Source organism: Oryzias latipes, chromosome 3 (assembly GCF_002234675.1).
Source record: "Oryzias latipes chromosome 3, ASM223467v1".
Lineage (NCBI taxonomy): Eukaryota > Metazoa > Chordata > Actinopteri > Beloniformes > Adrianichthyidae > Oryzias > Oryzias latipes.
The window spans coordinates 11,719,263-11,732,796 of record NC_019861.2 but is presented as its reverse complement, the minus strand read 5'-3'; the positions used below and the strand labels follow the sequence as shown (position 1 = coordinate 11,732,796).

Genomic DNA, 13,534 nt, shown 5'->3' with positions numbered 1-13,534 from the left:
TTTGATACGATTTCATACAAGTCATAAGGAAATCCTTATGAGTAACAAAACATGTTTCTCACCAAACTTGTGATAAAGATGTGAACAAATTCTGAACGTGTTTTTACATGTTTTACAGGTTATACCGTAACGTCTGTGATGTCAGCCAGAAATGGTCGTCTGCTCGTAGCAGGAGCTCCACGATTTAATCACACCGGCAAAGTTATTATCTTCACTTTGAAGAATTCCGGCAACCTCACCATCCTGCATTCTCTTAATGGCCATCAGGTATAGCTTTAGCTCTGACATGGAAACATGTTCTTTTCCACAAGGGTGAAACCTGCATGTCGCCTGCGTGCAGGAATGTGTTCATTAAGAAGCCACAGTGTTTATGTCACACCCTGAGGGTATCAAAGTTTGTTAGGGTCAAACTCTGGATGTTTAGGATGTAACGGAGACAGTCATTTGGTAGCAAAATTCCAAAAGGGACGGAAGATTAAACACTTTTTTAATTCAAAAATTAAATTAATTTACTAGACAAACTGTCTTCAGCAGGCTGACTTCTTTCTGGAGTCAATCAGTCTTTAATGCTTCAGGAGCTTAATGCTATGATTTATGTTTTCACGTGTAAATTGTTGACTAGTCTGTGCAAATCTTTCAGCTGGAAAACTCATTTTTGCATCAGCACCTTCTGCAAAAGGAAAAACAGTTATTGATGTGTTCCTAAAAATATTTGTTTTTTGAAAAAAATCATCTTTTTGTTGGCCAAAGTGTATTTTTGGGTATTTAACTTAGCAAACTAACTAAATTGATTCATGTTTTGCAATTAGAAAACACTGATATGCTAAAGGACTTTTATTTTGAAATCGAAACTTTAGGATGACTGGGCCTCACTACTGAAGTCAAATGGATAAATGCATTCCAAGATGCATGGAAGACAGCAGGTCAAAAATGTACTCCTTTCACATTAATTAAAAAGGTTTTCTGTTAATTATGATCAATAATTTTTAGTGACCAACAAACAAGTTTCTGCAGTTAAATTTTGCTATTTTGACTCAACAAAATATACAAACGATCAAGATGGTTGTGGCTCTGAATGTTGATGACAGCTGCTCTCATGCCTGGCAGCTCCTCAGAGACGGCGAGTCTGAAGTGATCTTGCAGCAGCTAACACTGCATGCTGTCAGCAGCAAAATCATTCATACAAGCAGATGTTTTTGCTCATGAAGACACTTTCTGGATCTCACAAAGTCTGAAGGAAAAATGTTTTTTCTTTGATTTTCTTTTATAAGCAGGTGTTTTTATTCTAAGAATAGATAAATAGAGTTCCATTTCCTCAAATGCAGTATTAGTTGATCAAACAACCTATCAGTCAAATAAAGCTATTTACACCGGGTTTATGACACATGTTTAAGAATGCGCTTCACCTGGCTGCTGTTCCCTGGAGGGGAGTGGGAGAAAGGGACACTGCATGAATCGCACTGCACCAAACAGAGACATGGAGGACTGAATGAAAAAAATCCTCAAGAATAGAGGAGAGGAGCAGTAGATGAGAGCAGAGGACAGAACCCCGGTGCACCATACGTTCCCCAGCTTCTGGTTAGGGTTAAGCTTAGGGTTCAGGTCAGGGCTATGGCTTACTAGCCATTACTTGCATAAAAGTGTCTTCAAATTCAGACGGTACTACCGCTTGATGACATCCTCAATAGTCAAAGGTCAACTACATTAACGTGTAGCTGCCAGAGCTAAACACATAATATCCGTTTTATAACTTTAAAAACTCATGCAAATGGGTCTGACACGGATCACCCTGTGGAAGGACACCCAGCCTTAATTCACTACATCTCCTTCCTAAAACAAAACCTTCAGACTACAGCTTCAAATGCCCCTACAGTTGGAGCAATAGGGTGGAGCCAGAGGGGTAGGGAAGTAATTTAAATTCGGCCCTCGTGTTAGATATTTTGACCAGACACAAACCACAAATATTAATTTCTTCTCCATGATACATTTTTTAAACTGTTGGCATGTCCATGAATTAAAGGGAAGGCAATCCAAAACCCCAGTCCCTGATTGGTCAAGGTTTGACCTGGTTCAACTTTCATTGTGTATTCAATGGACATGCAGTTTGTACGTGGATATAAAATGAAAATAGTCTTAAAAACATCCGCAGCTATGCGTAAATGCAAAAGTTTTAATCGTGGAAGCCCAAAACGCACATTTACACACGTTTACATAGACATTTCATTGAAAGTGGTTGCTTGAATGCAGATTGCCAAGGGCCGTGTGAATGTAGCTTAATTTTTTTTTCTACAACCAAATAACGGAAAGACAAGTGGCCACATAGTGGTCATGATTTCATGCTGCAGTGTGATTTCTTTGTTTTCATTTTTAATGTCATTCTTCAGATCGGATCTTACTACGGTAGCGAGATTGCCCCCATGGATATTGATGGAAACGGCGTAACTGACAACCTTCTGGTGGCAGCTCCAATGTTTTTCAGCGGAGGCCTGGAGAAAGGAAAGGTCTACATTTACAGAATAACAGAGCTGGTAGGTAGAAACTCTGAAAATACGCAGATGCCTTCAAACGTTCCGGTTTGAACCTGACAACTCATTTTCAGAAAATGGGGTTAGCACCTGTTTCAACTCCAGACTTTTTCAGTAATTTCAAACGGACCTCACCAGAAGTCTCAGGTAACACTAACAGAACCAGACTACAGTGGCAAAGTTCACACACTGACACACTGCTGGGAGACGCCTGTCATGAGATCCTTTGCAGATGACAGGTGTAGATCATGGAGAACTTTGTCTTGCCATGCAGAATTTAATACAAACAGAGAATGAACTCAAAAGGAAAATATTCTGCTGCTTCTAAACTCATTCCGAGTAGATTTAATGAACAGAAAATGCCCAGTTTTCCAGGTCTGTCTTACTGGCAGGATTAATGACAGTGCTAAACTGTTCAAGTATACTGAGCAGACACAGATGAGGTATTTAAGAGCCCTGCTTGGCACAAAACACATCACAGGTGGCAGCTTTAATGACAAAACACAAACTAATCATTCAGCAACAACAAGTGTCATCATTAGGATGAAATGTTCAGTGCAATTAATTATGATTCATCAGGTGTTCCTGGTTAGTGACTTTGTTCTGGAAAATCTCTTAAATCCAGCCAAATACCACGTTTTTGTGGTCGCTCTTAATGTGATTCTGCATATTTAATTTCAATGGTGAAAAACTTTTCTTAAATCTGTCTTATTTGTACTTTTAAAAATCCTCACTGAGACTTCTGCACACTTTCGTTTCCTTTATCCTTATACAGCTAGTCTTTTTTGAGCTCTTTTAGTTAATCTTTAAATAATTTTATTTCAAGGATGGAGTTAGTAATTAAATACACATTCATTTTTTATGAATGTTTCTTGCCACTAATCCATTATTAATGGATCATTTTTTTACATAAAATGTATAGATTGAACCCAACAGAATTTTATTTAGTGTTGCATGCATGTCACATAAGATTGTGCAATTGGGGTTTTGACTGTCTGCAGTGCACGCCGCCGTTTGTGTCAGTAATGTGCAATTCAATTCAAAATTTGTCACACTGCAGGTGCTCCGGTGGAAGTTTGGCCATGCCTCTGCTTGCAAAATGAGATTTTCCTTCTCGGTTTGTCACTGGCTCACAGGTTGAAGGTTTTCTCCCATATATTTGCACGTTTTTGTTTTCCTCGTCTTAGATGGAATCTGCTGCTACAAACTGTATGGCTGGATAGCTCCGATATTGCTCGCCATTGTTGTTGCACTAGTAATGTTAGGTTGGGGTTATGAGGAGCAGAAAGTGTAGATAAAGGGATGATGGGAAATGAGCACAGGCTTACTCCCTGCCAACAGTCCCGCTCACAACTGAGAGGCAAATTTATGATGAACTACGGTGCTCTACAGAAACTGTCCTAGAAAATCACACAGATTTTTTTTGGGGGGGGGTATAAACAGTACAATCATGATTAAAAGACCACTGGGATACTTAAAAAAACCCAAATGCTTCTTTCTGTTTTTTATTTTTTTGTCCAATTAAAACTGTTTGTGTTTGTAAAGGTAACGGGTGGTCGTGGCTGTAGTTGCGTGTTGTTGTCTTTTTTGGTTTTCCTTGGTCATCTCTGGTTGGGTTGTACAACACGAACCCAACAGACATTTATCTCCTGCAGATAAAGAGACTTTCCAGTACTTAACCTTAACCCTGATCTTTTTCTGCATGTCTTTTGATCCACCTATTATCCTTGAAAGGTCCTTTGAAGACTTTGCAGAGCTCATCACCTGATGAAGCTGCAGAGCATCTTAGCTGTTCCTAGAAATGTGCTCTTCATAGATAAGGTTTCTACAGTTGTTCCCAGAATTTTCTGGAGATACTCTTCCAGTTTGTGGGTCCACCTCAGTGGCTTGTCAGAGTGCCATGACAGCCTTGTTTTTTTTTTGTTTTTTTTACTTTCCTCTTTCCGAGTTTGTTAAAGAAATTTCTAACAACTACCAAAAAATATAATAAATCTTTTTTTCTCCTACATATACTGTATATATGTAGAGTGTAAATACGAGTACATGGAGAATATAGACAGAATGTAAAAGTTCATTTTCCTTCCATTTTAGCATCCAGATGTTCTGTATTATCCACTGTAGACTAAGGGTGACCCTTCACTGCCTTCCCACAACCCATATGTTACCAATTTGAACGGCACTGAATAGATTTCACCCTGTTTTTCTAATAATCTTTGTCACTCTTGCTTACGTCACACAGATAACAAATAAGAGTTGCCTTCCTAAATCAAAGCTTTTTGCTTTGATTTCACCAAAAGAGAAACAAAAAAACATGAGGCCCCATGTTTCCCTTGGCAGCCCTGAACTTGATTACTGTAAAAGTTTTAAAGCCAAGTGGAGCAATGATATGCATGACTACTAATAGAAGCTGTACTGTTGCCTGAAATATTTTCCACTTGGGTGGCGGCTTTCTAAGTCATGAATATCTTCCATTTGACTTGAGACTCGCTAAGAATAGAACTTTAAATAAATACTCTAAGCCATCAGGAATTTTTGAGATTTTTCTCTACCAGGAAGTAAGATATGTAGTTACTTGTCAGTTTGAAATTAAACACAATGGAAAACTTTTGTGGAAAACCGCCCATGGTGGTGATCAAAACAGCATCTTGATTTTGTTCAGGAGAAATATTCAGTATTAGGTTGCTTTGCTGCTTATATAATCTTTTAGGTTGTTGTTTTTGTGTGTGTTTTGCACAGGTTTGAGCATGATTTTGTTAACTAATGATAATACACAAGTTGAATAACAAAACACTCAAAAAAGTGGGGGGATAAGCTCCAGCAGCTCTGTGACCCCAAAAGGGATAAAACGGGTTTAGAAGATGAATAAAAAAATGAATCACACACAAAATAAACATATTTTCATGAATTAAACAAAAAAAACAATAAATCCACAATAAATACAAATTAAATGTCATTCTTTTTTTTTATTATTAATTAAGATATATTTGCTCCTTAAAAAGAATTTCTTGTCTGTTTAATAGCTCACTTATGTTTTTAGATTGTAATTATTACAAATGTGAATTTGAAGCTGTCATTAGGTTAAATGTTTATGAGAAAGGCTATAGACATTTATATAACTAGAAGAACAGGTGAGATTAATGAAAACCCATTCCTGTGGCATTAATAAGGTTTGTTTTGTTTTTTTGGAAATAAAAATAAAAAATTCAATGAAGTCAGCTAAAATGCTTTCTTATTTGCTGGTTGATAAACAGTGGCTCAGTAATGGTGATTCTGTAAAAAAACATTGGTTAACTCTGAGTCCTGACCCTTTGCATTCATTCAGTTTCATGGCCCAGGGGACAAAAGGTTTCCTGAGTCTGTCGGTGCTGCACTTTTGGTGGAAGTGACCTGTCACGGCACACACTTCCTCTCTGCCTGATGACAGCAGGTGTGGAGAGGAAGACATCACTCAGAGTGACCAAAGCCTGCTTTGGTTTCTCCTGTTCTTGACAGACATCCCCCCAAAAGTCCACATCTATGTTGAACACATTGGGTAGTCCAGCTGTGAATCTGTCCCTCTTTGCGATACAGACCACAGCATGGACAGTCTTAATGAAACTAGCAGCTCACGTTGTTTGTTCGGTTGTATTGTGGTTACCAGGACAGTCAGGCAGACTCTTTAGCCCGCGTGACATCTAACCACTACACAAATATTACACAAATATGGAGATTTTGCAACAACAGCAGTAAAACCATGAATGAGTGGCCATCACATGGTTCAGGGTAGCCAACAAGAGCCACATTCCTGCTTATATTTCTAATATACATCAATATATGCTTCTATATACAATATACTCCTAAGGCCTGCAAATTACCCATCCCTGCTTTACAGTTTGTAATTGACGGTTTATATTTAATTTCTTTTTTAACTTGGTTTTATTTTCATTATTTTGCCATGATTAGTCAACTTTACAAGGGTCAAAAACATCTAACATTGGCATCTTAAAAAGCATCCAACAAACAAGCAAGAAAACACTTCTTTTGATACTGAAAGATATTTCTGAGAATGTTTTATTTTTTATCAATTAACATTCTATAAATAGTAAAAAGTCCCCTGTGGTTACTATGATTGGTTCGGTTTTTTCCTTGTTTTGAAAAAAACCCTGATGTCAAGGCAACATTCCTTGAAGAGGTTGGCCCAGGTTTCCCTAAAGGGCTACACTCTTCCTTTGTGGCAAGCTCTGTCTTTAGTGCCAAAATATGTGAATCTTAAAAACAGTTATGTAAAGCTTATAAACAAGGATTGATTACTGGTCCAGCCCATTGACTGTATCAGAGAACTGGACTAAGTGAGTTGACTTAACCCATAGAAAAGTGTGTACTTCTGGCTGCAACAATTCTTTTGCCATTTTTTTAAGAAACAGACACCGCTATGTTGAAGCCAGACAATGTCAGCAAGTACTGATTGGTCTGAGTCAACATTTCTATGGCAACCATTCTCACCAATCACGAGTGAGCTTATTGGGAATCCACACCCCTATCACTGAAAGCGAGCTCTGGAGAATCTGTCAATCAAATGTTTCAAATAGTCGAGTTGGGGGCCAGCAGGCATCACATACTCTTATTGAGGCATCTGATTGACTAGTTTATAACTGGAATAACTTCCAAAACAGAAACAATTTCAGGAAGAAAAATAGAATTACTGAGAACATGTTAAAAAAGGTAGCAGAGCAAGAATGATTGTTCTGACAAATAAAATCAGTAATCGGAGTTTGATTCTCTACAGAAGTCTTTGGGATTTTGGCTTCTTGGAACCCGCAGGTACTTTCTATTTGAAACACCAGGGGTGAAGGGTCACTCAGTCCACTTCTGATATACAGTCAAGGGTCCAGGCCCTGTAAGACACTGGCAGAATTGCTGTTAAGAGGATAAAGTTAAAAGATAAAACTAAGAACATGCATTTTCATTTGCAGCTTTATGCAGCTTTTAAACAGCACTTTGTTTATTATACTTTTATGACTTTTGTATGTGTTGTGTGTTATTTTGTTTCGCTTTTGGGAGGTCATACCTGGGTGTTTCCTTTATAGAGCTGAAACCATGTGATAACTCACACTTGAAGACTAAAAATGCATTACTAGAGATCTTCTAAAAACTTTTGTAAAACATGCTCTAAATGTAAATTTAAAATTATTTTCCGTGATGACTATAATGTATTTCTTTCTTCTTCATCACACAGAATCAATTCATCTTTGAAGGAACTCTCGAGATTCATAATGGCGGCCAGAATGCTCGCTTTGGTTCATCCCTCGCTCCTGTTCCTGATCTAAACGGAGACGGCTTTAATGACTTGGTGGTCGGTGCTCCACTAGAAGATGACCACAAAGGAGCCATTTATGTCTTCTTTTCTCAGAACAGCAGAATACTACGCAAATATAAACAGGTACAGTTTTAACAAGCACTAAAGTTCAGCAAGGATCTCGTCAGAAATCCAAAAGACTCATATCTTTCCCCAAAGCCAGACTTTGAAACATAAAATAAATTTTGAAAAAGCACAAAAAAAATATTAATATTTTAGCTGTTTTGTAATCATTTGCCACTGAAAATGAAATGAGTTCTTTTATGGAGTTTTGGGAACGTTTTACTTTATTCTTCTTTTTAAAATTGGTTTGAGTATCTTCTTAGTAAAAAAATCTAAAATTTTTTGTAAAAACAAATGACTCTTCTAGAATAAATTTTAATTTAATTATTGAATTTTAATTTAGTCTGCTGCAGAATAAATATAAGTAAGCAATCTTAATAAAAACATTATTTTTTGAATTTTAGTGCAAGTGTTTGATTTCAAACAAAAGAAATAAATGTTGTTTATTTCTCTTTTATTATCTGCACTGGTCAATAATTCTCTACTCATGGCATGATTTTTGTGGATTTTTTAAATTTTTTTGTGTCATTTAAAAAAATAGAGATTTGAACTCAAAACTTGGAAGTAAGACTTGAGTCATGCAAATGTCTCACAAGCAGAGTTTTAAAACTTGACTTGAGACTTGATCTTAGGAATTGGGACAGGATTTAAAACTTGGCTTAAAATCAGAGCCAACGTTTATCAGACTTGAGGCTTAGGACTTGCAGAATGCTTTTTTTTAATTACCAGGACATCTCTCAAAATAAAAAGGTTTGCTTTGACATAAATTAACACAAACTGCTTGATATGTTTCCCCAAAAATTCTTTGAAAGTAGTTAATTGACAATTTGTGAGAAGAAATAGATATTTGAGTCTGATCTCAAGGCTTCTGACTTGACTTGAACTTGCAAAAAGGATCTTGTGTGCATTTCTGGTAAATGTTTTGGTTATTGTTGTCACCACAGCTGTGTACTTAGACTTCTGTTTTTGTGTGTATTTGTTTTCAGCGGATAGCAGCAGCAGATTTGGCTCCGGGTCTGCAGTATTTTGGCCGCAGCATTCATGGTGTAATGGACATGAGTGATGATGGTTTGGTGGATCTTGCTGTCGGGTCCCTTGGTGCTGCAGTTATTCTTCGGTTAGTTTTTTCCCTCACTGAGTAACATAGTTACTCAAATTTATTGGCCATTTGGTTTAGTTTAGGGGTCTTTTTGTGGAATACATACTAGGTCTGCTCTTTCTTTTTGCTTAACATTCGGTGTTTGAGGTAACTTTACCATCTCAAGATCAATTTGTCACTTTGTCAAATAAAGCTCAGGCAAAGATGATCCGTGTTTGTCCAACCCTCCATTTATATTAATTCTGCTGCTTAATCTTTATCTCTGAAATGGGCCAAGTAAAAGTGCAATGATTATTTCAGTAGAGGGTGGAGCCACGTGGCTCATACCCTTTTAGTTGACTTCAGTGAACACATCCCTTCTTGTCTGTTATTATCCTATTCCCTCTGGCCCGGCTGCTGTTCAGCTACTGCAGCTCTAGCTGGGAACCTGGCTCACCGCCTTGCTGTGGTGAGGCTGGGTTCCACCCCCCGGGATGCCGCACTTGGCTGGCCAAGCATCTACCCCCAGAGGAGTAGGAGGTTTCAAATATTAGCTTTTCCACCCACTTACTTAGTTTGCTTTTCCATTCAGAAGAGATGGGAGGAGTGGGGGGGTTGAGTTATATTTTTAATTAATTTTTGTGTTCAGTCCTTTCATATAGAGCTATACAAGTTTAAAGTGATTTTGCCAGTATCTTGTCACAGGAATTAGATTAACAATTGACTACATTTCAAAGCGTGCAGAGTTTCCTGCAGAAAGCTTAAAGAAGGAAGATTTTCTGGAAACATTTGACCCTGTCCCCACTCATTTGTGGTTTTCATCCCTCCCCTGTTTGTGCCTTCCAGGTCACAGACTGTGGTTCGGATATATACCAGCGTCAGGTTTGAACCCACCAAGATCAACATCTTTGTGAAAGACTGTCAGAGAGGCGGCAAAGACGTGACCTGCATGTCAGCCATCGTATGTTTTAACATCACTGCTAGGACTGCTGTTTCTCTGGATCGGGAAATTGGTGAGCCAGCAAAAAAAAAAAAAGAAATCCAGCATGTTTCTCTATTCTCACTCTGTTTCCAAAACCTTCTGTTTTTCATAAGAGAAGGAAAGTTTTCAAAATATTTTACCGCTTAGAGAGTATCAAGGTGAAAAATTGGACAAAGTTACACAATCTTTTTTTTTAAACTTTCCATATTTCATCGTGAGGTCAAAGGGCTGAGTCACAGACGTAATTCAGGTCAGAATAAAACATGACCAGTCTAAGTGACAAAGGGTTTTCATGCCTCTGAATGTATGTCCTTCAATTATGGGCTTCAGTATACAGCCATCAGTGAAAAAGTACTGGCTCTTTCTGCTCAGCTTGGAGCCAAAAAAAGGTTTGCTTTAATAGCACTTTAAGTTTCTGACTTGGCTGCATTTTCTCTGAAAGTTATGATGCCTTCACCTTTAAAGCAATTGGAAAGTCTTTGTCGTGCTGCCTTTCTCCGTTCATTTAAATGCGGCACCTTTGACTCTCCTCTCTTCAGCACCTTTAGAAGTGATTTCTTTTAAAGCATTGTTAAAATCTCAGATATGTCAAACCCTGTTGAAATGTGTCAGCAGAAATCTTCTTAAAGCGATTGTGGCAAAGTTTGGTTGCGTTCTCTTAGGAAGACTTTGACCCCCTGACATCTGTATGAAATATGTTAGATATACCAGGAGTGGAGGAAGAACAGAAGGAGTTATCTTGTCCTCCAAGCTTGGATACAGTGAAAGACTTTTATTTCGTTTTCCTCCGGTTGTCATGTTTGAACACTAATGCGTGGCAGATGTGTTAGTGTTAGTGAGAGCCCTGCAGCTATTCCATTAGATGCTCCAATATACTTTTGTTCTTTTCAAAGCTTAATCCCTCTTCTTTTTAAACATGCACCGACAATATAGGAGTGTTTTTTTTTTTGTTTCTCTTTACCAGGAAAATAAATTAACAACTTTATTGAACTCATTTGCTGGATTGTAATGTATTTTACAAGTGTCACCATGGAAATGCTTTTAAATAAACCCAAGTTAGAGCTTCATCTTAAAAAAAAAGAACTGTTTTATAGCTGATACTGATCCTTGTGGTAAGAATAAAGAAAGGCTGCCAGCGTGTCCCCTGAGGATGTGTTTGCATAACGCATTGAGGAGTTCTCCAGTTTTCTAATACTCTCCTGCTGACCCTAAACACAACACATGCATAATTTCAGGCCTTCTTTTTTTCTGCCTTGAAGAATTGAAGGTTTAAATAGGAGCAGTGTGGCTTGGAATGGAGTCATCAACCAGAGGGTTTTAATAGATGTTGGCCTCTCATTCATTGAATGCAGAGTCCAGCTGATCTCACATTACAGTGATGTCATTCACCATGACTTGATGTTGATGTTTCTCAGTTAATTATGCAGAATGTCGAGCGTTAAAACTATTTGTGGCCTAAAAAAATCCAACTTTTGATTCCTTTCTCTAACAGGAATAAAGTACAACGTCTCCATCATGGAGCGGCGTTTCAACCCGCGGGCCTTACTGGACAACCCCAGTAAGATGCAGCCACAAAATCTCACCCTCTTTCCCGGGTTAGACACCTGCGAGCACATCTTCTTCCATGTGATGGTGAGGCTGCATATAGAGGACACAAAATCAAGTGCAAAAACCCTATTTTTTATAAAAAAATCTGCTAGTTTCTAATTTAACTACTAGCTTCAGCTTGTTTTGTCTTTTTCTCTCTTGTTTGCTTATATTTTTTTTTAACGACCATGTCAAAAACAGTTGAGCAGAGATGGAGAGTAAAAAGTGACATTAACTCTGATACATACATTTTTAAGTAGTTATTAAATATTGCACTTTTACTGACCCTATGTTAGGGTCACTTTTTACGTGCATAGATATGTGATAAAGAAGCACTGCCTGTACTCAGCTATTGAGCAACATACACATCAGGCATTCTTGAACTTTTGTATAGCCCATTGTTTTCACACAGGAAAAACAGGGAAGGTCTTCTTCTTCTTTTTCTACTGTTTACTATCACATGTCCACCATCTATAGCTGGAAGAGGCTTAATGCATGATCATTTCACTGAATGGTCACAGTTTGACCTGGTTTTCCCTGGCTCAACGGCCACGCGTTTTGTAAAAAGAACCTAAAATCTGTCTTAAAACATTCAGTAGCTATGCAGGAATTTTGTGAGTTTTGTATGCGGAAGCCCGGATAGCATGTTCGTGTGCATTTACAGAGACTTTTCATTGGAAGTGGCTGCTTGAAACCTTGTTGCCGAGGGCGGTTTGACTGTAGCTTAAGACCAGTGTTTCCCAACCCTGATCCTCAGGGAACACTGTCCTGCTCAAATACATCTACCTTTAATGATTGTCATTATCAGGCTTCTGCAGAGGTTGATGATGAGCTGAATTGGGTGTGCAAAAGCAGGGCAACATAAAAACATGTTGCGTTTTTTAAGCCTTTTATAGTAAACCATTTCCACGTAATGTCTTATCTTTGGCACACAACAGAACAGATCTTTTATTAAATATTTCCTATTTTCCTGAGTTCTTTTCTTACCCAGAAGTAAGACGACTTGATCTCTGAGGCACAGCCTTTCTCTTCTTGTGGGTGCCGCCCATTTCTTGACATTAGCCTAGTGCCGGCCTTGGCAGCATGTCTGCGTTTTGCCCACGAACGCAAACAACATCCAATCTTTGGAAAAAATGAATGTTCATTATGTGCATATAAAAGGAAAGAGTTTTTGGCAATCACTGCTAGCTCTGCAGAGAAAGTGTGTTAGCCTGGGGGCGATGCTGGCAGTGCAGACTCTTCCTAGAAGGGGCTGTTCTCACTTATCTACATAACAATGTGAGAATCCGCTTGTTTTCATGGATTGTTAGGAGCTGGTGCTCAGAGGAATACTCAGAAATGCGTGAATGAATCAAAATAGCACTTTGGGGTTGTTGTTTTTTGTGAAGAATGAGTGACATAATACACTTAAAAGCTGAAAAAAATGATTTTGCATAGTATAGGCCCACTAAGACTGCACTTCCAAAGTTTTTGACATACTCTTCAGGGATGTTCTTATTGTTACCAAAAAGACAACACACACGTTATTTTGTATAATTTAGAAATGTAAGAATTTTCACATTAATTTTTTTTTTCTTTCTGAATCAAAAGAATTTGTAAGTGAGATGTTGTTAAGCTGTTTTGTCAGTGCATGAATTTGTTTTTCCTACACTTACTTGAATTACTTGGATGATCACTTTTCAGTTTTGGCAGAGTAATTTTCCTTTGGAAGCGTGACTACTTAAGTTAAAAAAAATCGGTTCTGTTACCTGTCCATGCTAAAGACACAATCATTGTTTCTGTTTACTTTTTATCCCCCAATTTCTTTATTTCCCGTAGAAAAAACAGGAATTTAAATTCAATTTTTTTCCACAGTTTTTAATTTTAAAGTTTTGTAAATATTAATAAATCAATTTAATCTTTATTTATGCAGCACTTTTCATTGACTCTGATCACGTTTGAGCATTGTTTCATGTTAGATTACA

General features: G+C 37.8%; 1 protein-coding gene across 1 annotated transcript in view; it reads left to right on the top strand.

Moving 5' to 3' along the window:
• Positions 1-13,534, top strand: part of itga11 (integrin subunit alpha 11) — a 59,888-nt gene that overhangs the window by 31,927 nt on the left and 14,427 nt on the right. The window contains exons 12-17 of the mRNA XM_004066955.4: positions 119-267; positions 2,385-2,528; positions 7,741-7,944; positions 8,910-9,040; positions 9,848-10,014; positions 11,476-11,615. Of these exons, the coding sequence (XP_004067003.2) occupies positions 119-267; positions 2,385-2,528; positions 7,741-7,944; positions 8,910-9,040; positions 9,848-10,014; positions 11,476-11,615 (935 nt within the window). The remainder of the gene's footprint in view (positions 1-118; positions 268-2,384; positions 2,529-7,740; positions 7,945-8,909; positions 9,041-9,847; positions 10,015-11,475; positions 11,616-13,534) is intronic.